The sequence below is a fragment of the Musa acuminata genome, chromosome BXJ1-6, assembly GCF_036884655.1.
Source record: "Musa acuminata AAA Group cultivar baxijiao chromosome BXJ1-6, Cavendish_Baxijiao_AAA, whole genome shotgun sequence".
In the NCBI taxonomy this organism is placed as follows: Eukaryota; Viridiplantae; Streptophyta; class Magnoliopsida; order Zingiberales; family Musaceae; genus Musa; species Musa acuminata.
The window spans coordinates 40021634-40036400 of record NC_088332.1 but is presented as its reverse complement, the minus strand read 5'-3'; the positions used below and the strand labels follow the sequence as shown (position 1 = coordinate 40036400).

Here is a 14767-nt window from a genome sequence, read left to right as displayed (position 1 = left end):
TGGTGTTATATTATATTAACGATAAATTTATTATCATGTTGATGAGCTAATTACATATTATTTTTTATTATTAATTATATTTAATGTCTTGATCTCTGTGTATTCAAAAATTACATTCGGATTCTTATACTTACAAAAATCAAATAATTAATCTCTACTGTTAAGTGATAAAATAAAATAAGATATAATCAGAATGTATTCAGTGATAAATTTTATAATAATTTTATTAATAAAAATAAAATTAAATATTTTACTTTGATAAATATAAGAATCGAGATACTAAATAGTTAATTATAAAGAATATTCTGCCACCGTCCAATTAATCTCATGGCTGGACATCTGAGAGACCTCTTTAACTTTTCTAACGTTGTCTTTTGATGTGAATCATATGAAAAAAAAATATATAAAAGAATCATAGGAAACATTAATGTGAATTAACATAATAAGGTCAAATAAGAACGAGTCTACATGCATCCATGTTTTCATTTGTCCTCTAAATTTTCTGACTTTATTGTTCACACTCTTTCATACTTTTCTTGGAATGTGGGAATACAAAATCAAGATCTAGAGGGTCCATTAATCCGAAGTCCCCCCTAATTATGACATACATTAAGATTTCAGATTGATGGAGCAAACCTCCCATAAACTTTGTCGGTGTTAGCCAAGGGGACAAGGATGCCTACCAAAGTTGTCCTATGTATCTTTGTGTCCTCTGTGTAAATATATAATATCAAAAGCCTACAAGATTAGTAAAGGAAAATAAAAAGAAAGAGACAATGGTCATGTATTAATAATAATAATAATAATAATAATAATAATAATAATAATAATAATAATAATAATAATAATAATTTTGCAAGCATACATACATGGTGTTTCTAGAAGAAGCATATTCCTTAATTGTGATGCAAAATCCTGCAAGATTAGTAAAGGAAAATAAAAAAGAAAGAGACAATGGTCATGAATTTATCCCAAGTAAGACCAAGGAAAAAAATTATTGAGGAGTTGTGACCTGTGACTAGAAAAAGAAGAGAAATAGACACTGCAAATGTAGGAAGAAGAAATAGATTTTTTGGCAAGTTGGAGAAGAAGCTTCTAAGCGTGTTACTATTATATGCACTGTTCCTCTATTGTGGCAGGTCGATGCCTTACGTGATCTCAGCCTTTGGCCCACTGTGGCCTTCCAAGTCAATCACTCAATCTAAATTGGATAGCAGCGGCGGAAGGAATACCAAACGCTCCTTCCTCCCTCCGTCTCGACGTTTCAACTCCTTCCCCAACCTCTTCACCTTCTTCCCCCCCAACCCTCCTCTTATATGCTCTTTCTCACCTTCTCTCCCTTGTAATTAATTGTTGGGAAGAAAGGCATGCATGCATGAGCTGTTGCATGCAACATGCCGCTCGTAGATCGCCTCTGTTTCATCTTCCCTGCTCACGCCGACTCCGACGCCGAATTCCACCCCATCGAACCATCTGCTGCTGAGAAGCCGCCGAGGGGTAGGACCGGGCGCGGGCGCGGGCGCAACATCTCCGCCCGCGCCCGGGGCGTCCTCCGCTGGCTCTGCGGCCGGAGATGGTGCCGGTGCGTCCCCGACGATGCCGACCCTCGCGACTCGTCCCACTTCGTCGACATCGCCGGCGCGCACCTGACGCCTGCTAAGAGTAAGGTCGGCGGCAGCAGTCCCCGTATATTTAGCTACTCCGAGCTCTACATCGGGACCCATGGCTTCAGCGACAAGGAGGTCCTCGGTAGCGGTGGGTTCGGGCGGGTTTACCGCGCGGTTCTCCCCGGCGACGGCACCATCGTGGCCGTTAAGTGCGTATCCGGCCGCGGCGACCGGTTCGAGAAGGCCTTCGCGGCTGAGCTGGTCGCCGTCGCGCAGCTCCGCCACCGCAACCTCGTTCGCCTCCGGGGATGGTGCGTTCACGACGACCAGCTCCTGCTGGTATACGACTACATGCCCAATCGCAGCCTCGACCGACTCCTCTTCCTCCCGGCGACCGGCAGTGCCCCGCCGCTCGATTGGGCCCGGCGGAGGCAGATAGTGTTTGGTCTGGCCGCCGCGCTGTTCTACCTGCACGAGCAACTCGACACGCAGATCATCCACCGCGATATCAAGACCAGCAACGTGATGCTCGATTCGGAGTTCAATGCCCGGCTGGGGGACTTCGGCCTCGCCCGGTGGATCGAGCACGGCGACGAGTTCGACAACTCGATGCGGTCGGTCTCCGCCAAGAATTACCAGTTCCGGCTGACGGAGACGAGCCGGATCGGCGGCACCATCGGGTACCTCCCGCCGGAGAGCTTCCAGAAGCGGGGTGCGGCGACGGCCAAGTCGGACGTATTCAGCTTCGGAATTGTGGTGCTGGAGGTGGCGACCGGGCGGCGGGCGGTGGATCTGACCTTCCCGGATGACCAAATCTTCATGTTGGACTGGTTGCGGCGGCTGTCCGACGAGGGGCGGCTCCTGGACGCCGGAGACCACAAGCTGCCGGACGGTTCTTATCCGCTGGCGGAGATGCGGCGGCTCATCCACCTCGGCCTCCTCTGCTCCCTCTACGACCCGCAGTCGCGGCCGACGATGAAGTGGGTGATGGAGACTCTGTCGGAGAGCTCCTCCGCCAAGCTCCCGGCGCTCCCCTCCTTCCAGTCGCATCCCCGGTACATCTCCTTCTCCTCTTCCAGCACCACCACCACTACCACCACCGCCACCACCTCCAACTACCTCACTGCCGCGAACACCACCATGTTCCTCACCGCCGACAACAGCGGCGCCTCAAGCGGAGGCAGCAGCGACAGCCGTCGTACCCAGAAGCCGATCCCGAGCATCGACACGCCCCGCGAGATTACCTACCGGGAAATCGTGGCCCTCACCAACAACTTCTCGGAGTCGCAGATGGTGGCGGAGCTCGATTTCGGCACCGGCTACCACGGCTACCTGGACAACCGCTTCCACGTGCTGGTGAAGCGGCTGGGGATGCGGACGTGCCCGGCGCTGCGCGCCCGGTTCTCGGACGAGCTCCACAACCTTGCGCGTCTGCGCCACCGTCACCTGGTTCAGCTCCGTGGGTGGTGCATCGAGAAGGGGGAGATGCTTGTCGTCTACGACTTCTCTACCACCAGCCTTCTCAGCCACTACCTCTTCCACAGGAAGCGCTCGGTCTTGGCATGGCACCACCGGTACAACATCATCAAGTGTCTCGCCTCCGCCATTCTCTACCTTCACGAGGAGTGGGAGGAGCAGGTGATCCACAGGAACATCACGTCCTCCGCCCTCTCTCTGGACCACGACATGAACCCCCGCCTTGGCAGCTTCGCCCTCGCGGAGTTCCTCTCCAGGAACGGCCACGGCCACCACGCCCCTGCTTCCGGCCACGGCTCTTCGGCTCGTGGAATATTCGGGTACATGTCGCCGGAGTACATCAGGACAGGCGAGGCGACGACGATGGCGGACGTGTACAGCTTCGGCGTGGTCGTGCTCGAGGTCGTGAGCGGGATGATGGCGGTGGACTTCCGGCGGCCGGAGGTTCTTCTGGTGAAGAAGGTGTGGAATTTCGAATCCAGTCAGAGGCCATTGGCAGAGCTTGCAGATCGGAACCTCGACGGGGCGTTCCACCATGAGGAGCTAATGAGGCTGGTGAAGCTTGGCATAGCGTGCACGCGCTCGAATCCGGAATCGAGGCCGAGCATGAAGCAGATCGTGAGCATATTAGATGGCAATGATGAGTTACTGAGAATGACGAGCCATAGGAAGGAGGGTGGAGAAGACTGGGATGAGAAGAACGCTTCTTCCCTGTCAATGGTCAGGAGAATACAAGCTCTTGGCATACAGTAAGATCTCAGATACAGAGCTCATTTTTGTGTACTCAAAACCGTGCTGTGAGATCTTTGTTTTGTCTTTGTAAATACTGCTTGTCACTCTTTAGCTTGTGAATCTGCTCACTGCAAGTAGGCATTCTTCGGCAACACAGTCCTGTTTCTGAGATCTGATCAAGAGATACAAATGTTGCAGAAGGAACACAATGTCGATTGTATCTACATTACATTGTAGATTCTTCATGAGGACATTAGAACAATGTGTTGCTCTGTAGCTTTCCAAATGTCTCCATCATCCATATCTTTTGCTGCAAGAATTCCAGAAAGTTAAAAGGAGTTTGGTCAGAATCTGATGCCAAGTCTTCACCCAAAACTTTTTGGAACTTTGCTTTATTCATCTTGTGAATCACGAAAGTTGTGGATTTCCAAAGGCAGAAAATAATTCCTGTATCAGTAAACTTCATCTGTAAGTGCAATGATCTGACTGGTTCTAGATCTCATGATCGCGATGGTCCTTGATCATCCTTGTTCCAATCCAGAAGGAAGATGGAAAAGATCATGTCATAAATCACTATAGTTATTAACCAAGATTCCATGTTAGTCTTCCTTGTACAAGTGCAATACCCACAATTTCTCAAATGATCCTAATCAATGTTTTACAATGAAACAAGCAGCAAACAAGTGAAATCAACATACTGTTGAGAAAATTTTCAGCACTTCTCAATCATACTTCAGCTTAGGGAACCTCTTAGTGTACATTGATTTAGATACTTTTGGACAGAATACTTCTTCAGAAATCAGATTAAAAACACTACACCAAAACTTAATTTCCTAAAAGTAAGTATCATGAGATATTATACCCCAAAGCAACAAATATGAATAGGAAGTTCAATGTCTAGTGAGTGAAATAGTAGACATTAACATGAATCTCATTATTAAACTCACCATCTGCAGCACAAACATAAAGCTTGTGTTACCAAACTTCAATGGTTCTCAGAGGTTCTTTCTCATGATCTGTGTCTATTCCAATCCATTTTATCACGGAGAAAAGGAACTCTTTGAAAGACACTGTTCCATCCTTGTTTCTGTCCATTTCTTCTGCATTAATTTACAAAAAAGAATAGTTACATTACAATTACTATAAAACTGACAAAAAAAAAAATCAATCATGAATTTACTGAATCTTCTGCTTGTAATATGAGTTGGTGATTTCTCCTTTGAAGGTGCTTCGTTTAGTGCCAGAATGATGTCCTTCTTATCCAGCTTTCCATCACCATTTTTGTCAAGAAATGCAAATGCTTCTGCAAGCTTATCAAAGGTGGCTTCAACATGTCGTGATGCAGAATTTGACATCTGATAACATTATAAGGCACCAATTAAGTAGCAGGTGTATCAGACTGAATAATTGACTTATTTATGCTTACATTATTAGTTGCAGAGTCAGGTCCTGCCAGAAGATAAGCAAAGCAAAGGAGAACAATAAATTCATGGTATTGTATTCCTTTGTTTTCATCCATGTCACAGTAATGATAAAGACGATCGATATCCTTCTCCGAAAGTTGGATTTGCAGCATTCTCAGGCACTTCTTTAGTTCTTCATGATCCATCGTGCCATTTGAATCCTCATCTGGAATGTGTGCCAGAACACACTTTGTTCTTTTAATTACGGCTCGTACTAAATCAGCATCAAATTGAGAAACTAACCATTGCCATTGTACCAAAAATTAAAATTGATGACCAATTTTTCAAACAAGCAAGGAAATTTCTACTCACCACATTTTTCAAAGATATTCTTGATATTTTGCAACCCTTCTTTGAAATGCGGGAACCACATGATGATGCTATTGATTGATCTGAAGGTGTTTTGGTTCGAATAGCCTCTCTGTTTCATGGCCTCTAACAATCTCCTCTTAAGATTCTGATGATCTTTTCTATGCTTAATTGAAGAACTTAGTTTGGCAAAGGCATCTCCCACTTTGTCAGAGAATGATTTCAGTGCAGAGAATGAGCGTAACAGTCCTGAAAAACACAATTCCTTGCAGCTTGCTGAACTTTAGCATCGCTGTACTTGAGTTACTTAATGAAATGTCCAGGTAACTACTAGTATCATTTTAATTACATCAAGGCTAATATGTGATATGCAACCAAAAATCTAGCATTTACTTACTATATGAATCATTCCTCCTGCTATGTATGATAATCTTTGGAGAATTTTGTCTTTGATATGAAACAATCAATCCTCCTACTGATCAACCTGTTTTCATAATGATGCTACAGAAAACATCAACCTAAATGCTAAAGTTATTATATGTTTATGCTTTATGAATCTCATGCAGGACATTTATCAACAAAATGCTTAAGATGCATATATGGATTTCTCTAGAACTCATGTTTAGGCTTCATTAGACCTGAGGGCATCATCAAATCCATTGCCATCTTCTATGGTGAAGGCATATACTAATTGGACTAGAAGAACTACATGCCACTATCAGGTCTTATCCTGTTAACTCTCTAGACCTAACTTCATCTAATATCAGTCTCATCCATCTAAAGTCGACATGCAACCTAAATCTAAACTCTGCAGAGATCAGATTGGATTCCTTTCATCACTCAATACTGTACTTTAAAAGAAAAAAACTATGTTACCTGAAGTTTCTTTCATGGAAGCTGCAGAAACCCCTTGTGTGTAGGATGGATTATTGGGGTTTCGGAAAGACAGGAGCTTTGGTGATGATGGAGAAGCTACCAGCCTGGAACCATTGAAGGTGGGCATAGGATATCTTGCCAGCTTATCAGTTACATGGATTCTCCTCCATGGAAGCCGACGTCCATAGACCAAGTATCAGATGCCGATGCGTCCTCATCACTCAAAGTGATATCATTATAACAGTGATTGATTTAGGGTGAAGTTTTATAAGCTATCTATTGGAATATACATTAATACTAATAAATCGAATTCGATAAAAAAAAATTCTTGTAAAATTAGAGGACGATTTTCTTTAAAAAAAAATTATTTATTTTTTTATTTTTTCCCCAAAAGGTGCCTCTATTTTTATTTTTCTAGATAGTGCCTCGTATGTTTTGTAATCTCTTAAATGCCCCTTTTCGCTTGTTGTTTTCGTCTCGTTGCCTTCCTTCATATCGATCACCAATCCCTTTCCATGTATCATGATCATTTTGTGCCCCTCGCTCCTTAATCCTCGTTGCTTTCACCTACTCACTTTTGTCATATTATCACTCAATCGCGGGGTGCAAAGTAGTTCGAAAAGGAGGTGTAGGCCATGCAGGTGAGGAGAGAGGAGAAGCCTTGTACGGTAGAAGTAATAGCTAGGGGCAAAAGTAATGATCACGATGCATGGGGAGGGCATGGTGACTGATGTAGCAAAAGGCGATGAGGCCTCATATAGGAGGCAACGACCAATGAGGGGTATCTATGAGATTATAAAAAATATGGGCATCATATTGTCATGAATGGTCATTGTGCACTCACCTCAATTGATCATTCATCCATTTTGTTTGCTTATACATATATTTTGTAACATGTTTTATCTTATTTTTATGTATTTTTGCTCAAAAGTTATGAGCAAAAATAATTTACAAGGTTGCAAAGCAATTGCTCACTAGAATGGGTAAAACTACTCTAGAATTATCTAATTTTCACTTGCCATGATCTGTATTTTATAGACTATAGTATAGTATGAAACATCAACCATTTTAGTACCTTAGAACTACTCGAGTATTGGGTATCGATTAGATTTACAAATTCGTATGTAAAGCTTACCAGGACTTGCCAACATGCCTGAACACTCGGTGAACAATCGTTTGTAGACTTACAACTATTTGTTTGTCTTTTAAAATCCTTATTTTCTCCTTCCTATCTTTTCTCTTTTGTAAACTAAGTGTTTGTTAAATTGCTTATAAAATTATTCTCTTTACGATATATCTGAACTTATCCATTACTTATTTTCTAAACTAATTAATTTGCTCTTTTATAAGTCCTTCGGTGTTGGGCTGATGGCCCATATTCAGCCCATGTGGGCTTTATCAGCCCACAGCCCACACCCCCTCTTAACCTAACCCTAATTAAGATTAGGGGGGTGTGGTGGCTGCGTTTTAGAGGCAGATTAAAGCTATAAAAAGGCAGCAACGAGGCAGATCTTTGGAGCCACGAGATTCCAAAGAGAAGAAGGATAACAAGGCAGAAAAGGAAGAGAAAGAAAGGGAAGAAGACAAGGACAACGCAGAGAGACTGTTCACAATCATCTAGCAGTGTTTTCATCTCAGGTTAGATCAAATCTACAGTAGACTCTTGCTGTGATTACTTGGGGAGGTTTTAGATATTGTGGGCAGTGACGTGATCATTGTATCCCAGTTATTCTCTTGTGGTTGTTGCTAGGGTTTTGGGCAAGAGATTGAGATTTGTATATTCATTATTCTCATAGTGGATTATCTCTAGTTTGCCCCGTGGTTTTTACCCTTCACATTGAAGGGGTTTTCCACGTATATCTTGGTGTTCTGTTTGATTGTGTTTCCATTTTATTCCGCTGCGTATTTTGGTCTTCTAGTATTTGTTCCTATACAAAGGTTATTCCTGTTTATATCCCCATCATTCGGGACTTGAACAAGATTGCAACTAAGCTGACCTTTTGTGGATAGATAACATAAAAATGCTTAATAATTTAGGTAATTCTAGTTAAGTTCATAACATTTTGGTATCAGAGTAGGCAAGCAATTTGAGCAAATAATAAAAGTTTACAATCTTAGCTTGGAGAAGCACCATAGTGAATCGAGCAAGATGGAGTAAGTCAAATTATTACCCCAAGCAGCTGTAAGTGCAAACTCAAAACTCACTCTTCAGTTATCATAGCTACTCAAGAGAAGCACAATAATAAAAATGGTAAGCGAGATTTGGGTATTCTTCGCAAGTGAAGGAATCATAATACAAAGTGCCAATTAGAAAGAGAAAATATAAGGAGAGGCTTATAGCTACGAAAACTGATCTTGATGTTTTCAAAACAAGTCTAGAGGAACTCTAGTAAGGTCAACGAAAGCTTCTTGAAGCAAAGAACTTGTAAAAGAATGTAGAATCTCATATCAATAAAGTCGAGTCCCAAGTTGATCGATTGATAGAAGACACTAAAAACTTAATACAATACCAATACAAAGCCATGGGAGAACTCATGTCTAGGATTATGTTACTCATAAGGGCTCGAACAACATTTATATAGCTCCACCACAAAACTTGACGGTACTTAAGCTATATTACCAGGGGGTGCTAGAGATACGAATGAGCATGAGAATTTTTTGTTCAATATGGAATAATACTTTTAAGCTACAAAGCTTGATTATGAATAAATTAAAATTTTAATAATAATCATGTATCTAAATGGAGATGTAAAACTTTGATAGTGAATGTGTTGGAAAGAGATCCAATAAGGTCAGTGTTGTGTGGACACATGAGAGGACTTTGAAATAGAAGTTCAAAACTCAATTCCAACCTAAGAACACTAAGTTTGTCAAAAGAATGAAGCTGAGACAACTCTACTAAGGCACTTCCATTTAAGACTACGTAGAGTAATTTTTAGTATTGATGCTAGGCATATAAGATATGTCTAAAAAAGGATAAATTGTTTAGCTTCTTCGATAGCCCGAAGCCATGGGCAAAATAGAAACTCCATTGAAGGAATGTCATCGATTTTATTAAGGTAATTGTAGTTACAAAAAGGTTACTAACTTTATTTCCTCCAAGAACTTAGGGAAGAAATAATCTTCTAGAAATCACTTATTTAAGTATTCCCGAGGAAGGAGTTTACAATCTAATAAAAGAAAAAGAATTTCCATAAAGGGTTGAGTTCAAAGTACAAGGTCCCAAAACTTGACAAATGCTTCTTATGTGGAGAATCAAACATCGTGAGCGAGTGCCTACAAAAGTAGGCATTTAATGCATTGACATCATTAATCCATCCCTCCAAATCGGATAAGGGCAAGATCGTCACCCTTAATTCAAGTAGTTCGAAATCCCACAACGACGACGAGGAGTTGTAAGAACCACAAACGAGATCAATACATTTATTAAACATGTTACAAGGTCAAGTAGGAGAGAATATAAAGATAAAGTAACAAAAAGTATAGAGCAACAAACTGATGTATATGAGCATCAAGCCAAATGGCCAAACAACCTATGCGATGGACACATGTGCTACTTATAATTTTATTACTGATTGAGAGGCAAGATGACTTAGGCTAAACCTAGAGAAGAGTATAAATTGAATGAAAGTTATGAAACCGAAGGTTAAGTAGATCTTCAGGTTAGCAAAGAAGGTCCCTATCAAAATCAAAATGTAGAGCCAAAGCATAAACATGATGGTGGTGTCATTGGATAACTTCCAAGTAATTATCGAAATGGAGTTCAAGCATGTGAAAAAGATAGTACCAATGTCATAGTGTTATAGGGACAAATATATCATTAGCTTCGAAAGGAATGTAGATATAAGATGACAGATAATAGGGTCATGAGTTTGACAATGTCATGGTACCATATAGGCACGACTTTCATAGAGTTATCGATTCCTTGCTCTCATGAAGGGTGAGTATTTGATCATGAAAGAAGCCAAGGAGGCAAAGAATACAAAGACAAATTCTAAGTACTAAGATAAGGCTACTAGCCAGAGACAAAAAAACTTCGCAAGACCAGTGTCAACGATCTTCTTATCTAAATAGTTAAAAGTGAGGGACTTCGGGTCGTTGCAAGAGTGCTCGACTAAGGAATGAAGAAGGTAATACATGGTGTTATACCTTTTTTTTTCAAAGGAGTAGGCAGTAGAAATGATAGAGAAGAAGGTACAATTTTAAATGTGACAAACTATTAGAGACTTGCTCCAAGGTAAAATTTTATTCTTTTCAATAAAACTTCATACATTCCAAAAGTTTGATGATAATGAGAAGGTAAATTGTAATAGCTAACACAATGCAAGGAGTGCAAACACTTATGGTGCTTCAGAAGTGTGAGCAAAAAATAAACAAATGCTAGTAACCAAATCAATATATGAAGTACAACCCTCGAGGAGGTGGGCGAAGTCAAATAAATTTTACCTTATCAACTCTTAAAATAATAGGCGAAATTGAATTCTCTAGTTTCTTATTTATCTTATAAAGGAGCTCTTTCTATGTTTAAAGATCCTTCGAATAAAGTGAAAGATAATATTTTTAAAATCTCACCAATGATAATTGGTATTATCGAGAGTAGACTATTCACTTTATTTCCTAATAAAATGTCAATCAAAAGCAGAAATGATACTGACCTACTTGAAAATGATAACTAAATGGAGAGATATCGATGGGTATATTTTGTGAAGGAAAGACCTCAAAAACTTTAAAGTTTGTGAGGCAATGCTTATTCAAGTTCAAACAAGCATCCACCCAATTCAGGCAAATGTTTAAGAGACTAGTTCATAATAAGAAAGGACTTTTTTCTTCATCTATCTATAATAACTTATAATGATCAATATAACTTAGTCGATTCTATATTAGTGTCCGAGTCATTGATGAGTTGAAGTAACATGACAGATTAAGTTCGACTACTCAATAACAACGATGGAGAGTAGTTGGGAGCTAAAAGGTGCATTGCAACTAGAGTATAAGATTAAAGATTTAACAAAAGTTAGAAGATGTAGCATCTGTAAAGACTTCGACAATGACATTAAAGAAATAAGTGGGAGAGAATGTTATAGATGAAATTGTAAATAGGGTGTTCGATATAATGCTCATACATGTCTATGTCTTTTGGATTTGTTCATGTTTTGCATAATATGTAAACGATTTATAGTAGGTTTGGTATGCCCATTTTGGTTGGCTTTATTGGTCGTTTCAAACTTGTAAATATAGATTGTGAGCAATTATCGTGTAGAGATAAAATTGTCCAGAAATAGACTATCCAAGTAGTCTTTTGGGGGGTTTTCTAGCCCCATAGAGTGGTGTAGAGTGTCAACTTGCATAATACCCAAGAGCTGCCTAGGTGGCATATTGTTAGATGAGTCTTTGGGATAGTATTTAGGGCTAGTTTATTACCTTGTTTCGTAGTAGTATCATATGGGGACTTGTGGGGACTTTTAACCGCGACGAATCACCTTGGACCATTTGTCGAGTAATCGTTCAGAGTTTGCAAAGTCTATATTTGTCATTCGTATTACCTATTAAGTGTTTATTAAAATGATTGCTTGTGAATACCAAGTTAAATAGTTTATATAACTTATCTTCTAGGTCCTCAAGGGATCATAAGAAGTTTCGGAGAAGTTGACCTTTTGCGGATGGACATGCAAAGGTATCACATGAGTTAGATAAGACTAGTTAAATTCGTGATAGCTCATTGTCCACTTATTGTCATTGCTCACCATCCACGATGAGAGAAGAAGGGAGGAGATGACGGAAAGGAGAGAGAAGAAAAAGGAAGAGAGGGAGAGAGGAGGAGAGGATGAACTACCGGAAAGGAGAGGAAAAGATGAGAGGGAAAGATCAAGCAAAGGGAGAGGAGAGGGGAAAGATAGGATAATATGATGGTGATGACAACCAAGGGAGAGGGGCGGACGAGAAGGGGTAGTTTGAAATAAAATGAGATAATCATTTGAAAAAATCTAAAATATAAGTATTTTTTTTAAAAAATCATCCCTATATCTTTAAATAGAATAATAAAAATAATAAAAATTAATTCAATATATTACTATCGAGCTATATAATAAAATATTAAAGTATTAAAAAATTAATTCTACATTTTGCTGTCGAGCTATATTTTGGATGTCAATGCTTGATTGGTTTTAGGGAGGAATTAATTTGGCGTCCAGTAGTGAATGGCTTTCAACACGGATCAGGAAAGAGTTGACTTTCAGGGATGACGTCATAAAACCCTTCAATTTCCAATTAAATCTTCACGAATAATCCATCAAGAAAGAAGCAAGTTCGTTCTTCCGTAGGATTTCAACACGTGTCGAATGGAACTGCTTTCCGAGTCCAACCCGCAAACTTATGTGGCAACGGAAACTACGCGTCCGATTGTCTTTACGATTTGTACTCGATGAATTCGATACCGTCTCGGATTCCGAGACCAGAATCTCTGTCTCTCTATATAAAGCCGCTCCATGGTAGGAATTAAGCCGAGTTCATTCACACGGTTGAAGTGCGACAAGAAGGCGATGGAGACGACTCCTGTCCATGGCCATGCCGATTGGGTTCTCAGGGCCTATCAAACTGAGGGGACGCCGGCATCGGCTCCGGTGGTGATCAAACTCGGCTATACCGTGATGCACATTGTCGAAGGTCGAGTCGTGGAGGAACCCCCCCCGTGCCTACCACACCTTTGTCTTCACTCTCGGCGACTTCCTCCACCAAACATCTCGCCGCCGGGCGATCTCGACCGTTCTCTTACGCGCCGGCGTCTATGGTTATGACATCTGCTTCGCCGGACGGATGGAGAGACAACTCGTTGCCTTCTGCAATGATCTAGTCGAGACGGCTTTCAACTCTGGCAACGGGATCGAGATGATCGTGGATGTACATTTGGCCCACTTCCCGAGCGATGAGGAAACTTCTTCGGACGTCGAAGGCGTCGGCGAGGACGGGGATTTCGGTGGCATCCCGGCGTCGACGGACGCGGTGAAGGAGCTGGCGGTGGTGAAGTACGAGCGTGGAGGAGATGTCAGAGAGGAGAGTTGCATCATCTGCTTCGAGGAGTTCGACGAGGGCGTGGAGGTGACGCGGATGCCATGCAAGCACGCCTTCCATGGCGGCTGTCTCACTCGATGGTTGGAGAGCAGCCACGTGTGTCCTCTCTGCCGACACGCCATACCTGCTTCTGCTGATCCCTGAAATGCTTCTCCTCTTCTTGATCTCCCCGAGATTCAGAGACATCTTCTGTTTCCTGCTTCTGGACTGCATATTGTTACAGATGACGAGAAAATAAGTGCCAGCGGATGCAGTCGATTCAAAAGGTAGATAATGGCGTTCGTGTTGTACATACATTGATGAGGACATGAAAGAAGTTTTTGTGCGGATTGTAAATGAAGTATGTAATGAATTGCCTTTCTTAGGCAAATAAAATGCTATACAATCCCATCTGGTGATCTTTCTTGTTTTGCTCTACTATTCTGTTTGTTTTGTGCTTGTTAGAGCTCTCTGTTTGTGGCAGAGATCTCTCTGTTCTATGCTTACTGCAAGCATCCTCTGTTTATGGCAGATCAAACAATTATAGTTATGTGCCGTTCAATTTCGATTGGGAGTGAGCAAGAGAGTAATTATGGGTCCCATTTCAACCTGTTTTGACCCAATTCAGTAACTTGACATTGCTCGAATTTAGCGTAATTGAACCCTAATTTAACTTCAAGAAAGATTTCAAAATAACATTCATTTTTTTTTTATATAACACCGAGTCTTTTGGAAAATCATTTATTCTTTCGGTGTATTAGCAATCTTTCGGCATCTCAGTTGATCCTCTAGTATATTATTGTATCTTTCGATATCATAATTTATCCTTCTTATATATGATGTTCTATTTTTCAGTATAACATCAAGAACCTTTATCACAAGCCCTTGATACCACTTTTAATCTGACATCTAAACCTTTCACAATCCATTTCTTTAGTCAAAATACCCCGATATAATTTAATTTATTATAAGATTAATTTCTAAAATTTTTAATTAATTTCATCATCAAACTTTTATATTTAACATTAAAGGTCAATATTCCACGTATCAACTATTACCAACATTTTGATTTTATTAAGATGAATTTTTTAAATAATTAAAAAATTATAAATATTTACGAAAATATGTATGAAATACCATAATAATCACAAGGGAGGGGAGGATTTGATCTTGGCAGTTATTTGATTGAAACACCTCAATGGCAAAGTTTAGATCATAAATTGACCAATAAGATTGATATATATTTTATTTTTAACT

The 14767-nt window shown here is 40.8% G+C and overlaps 3 protein-coding genes across 6 annotated transcripts; 2 read left to right on the top strand and 1 right to left on the bottom strand.

Moving 5' to 3' along the window:
* Positions 1–1175: 1175 nt before the first annotated feature.
* LOC135676955 (receptor like protein kinase S.2-like) lies at positions 1176–3926 on the top strand. Its single transcript, XM_065188704.1, has one exon. The coding sequence runs from the start codon at positions 1395–1397 to the stop codon at positions 3834–3836; it is 2442 nt and encodes an 813-aa protein (XP_065044776.1). The 5' UTR covers positions 1176–1394; the 3' UTR covers positions 3837–3926.
* Positions 3776–6656, bottom strand: LOC135676956 (probable calcium-binding protein CML22). Of its 4 annotated transcripts, none has more exons than XM_065188707.1 (6): positions 6464–6656; positions 5591–5863; positions 5242–5444; positions 4996–5170; positions 4763–4915; positions 3776–4262 (listed from the first exon to the last, which is right to left on the bottom strand). In XM_065188707.1, exons 1-5 carry the CDS (start codon positions 6588–6590, stop codon positions 4791–4793), a joined length of 903 nt encoding a protein of 300 aa, XP_065044779.1. In that variant the 5' UTR covers positions 6591–6656; the 3' UTR covers positions 3776–4262; positions 4763–4790. The 4 variants fall into 4 exon arrangements, with proteins under 4 accessions (XP_065044779.1, XP_065044778.1, XP_065044777.1 ...); XM_065188706.1 differs by having other exon boundaries at positions 3776–4125; XM_065188705.1 differs by lacking the exon at positions 3776–4262 and having other exon boundaries at positions 4505–4915.
* Positions 6657–12948: 6292 nt separating this feature from the next.
* LOC135677535 (putative RING-H2 finger protein ATL53) lies at positions 12949–13675 on the top strand. The gene is made up of 2 exons (XM_065189895.1): positions 12949–13038; positions 13127–13675. Exons 1-2 carry the CDS (start codon positions 12949–12951, stop codon positions 13673–13675), a joined length of 639 nt encoding a protein of 212 aa, XP_065045967.1.
* The last annotated feature ends 1092 nt before the right edge of the window (positions 13676–14767 follow it).

What these genes read in the sequence shown, in the direction of transcription:
- LOC135677535 (XM_065189895.1), top strand. Translation starts at nt 12,949, where the DNA reads ATGGTAGGAATTAAGCCGAGTTCATTCACACGGTTGAAGTGCGACAAG. An exon ending in TCCATGGCCATGCCGATTGG is followed by an intron (nt 13,039 to 13,126) that starts GTTCTCAGGGCC and finishes ACATTGTCGAAG; the next exon opens with GTCGAGTCGTGGAGGAACCC.
- LOC135676955 (XM_065188704.1), top strand. Translation starts at nt 1,395, where the DNA reads ATGCCGCTCGTAGATCGCCTCTGTTTCATCTTCCCTGCTCACGCCGAC.
- LOC135676956 (XM_065188707.1), bottom strand. Translation starts at nt 6,590, where the DNA reads ATGCCCACCTTCAATGGTTCCAGGCTGGTAGCTTCTCCATCATCACCA. An exon ending in TTCCATGAAAGAAACTTCAG is followed by an intron (nt 5,864 to 6,463) that starts GTAACATAGTTT and finishes GCTAAAGTTCAG; the next exon opens with CAAGCTGCAAGGAATTGTGT. An exon ending in GAATATCTTTGAAAAATGTG is followed by an intron (nt 5,445 to 5,590) that starts GTGAGTAGAAAT and finishes CACACATTCCAG; the next exon opens with ATGAGGATTCAAATGGCACG.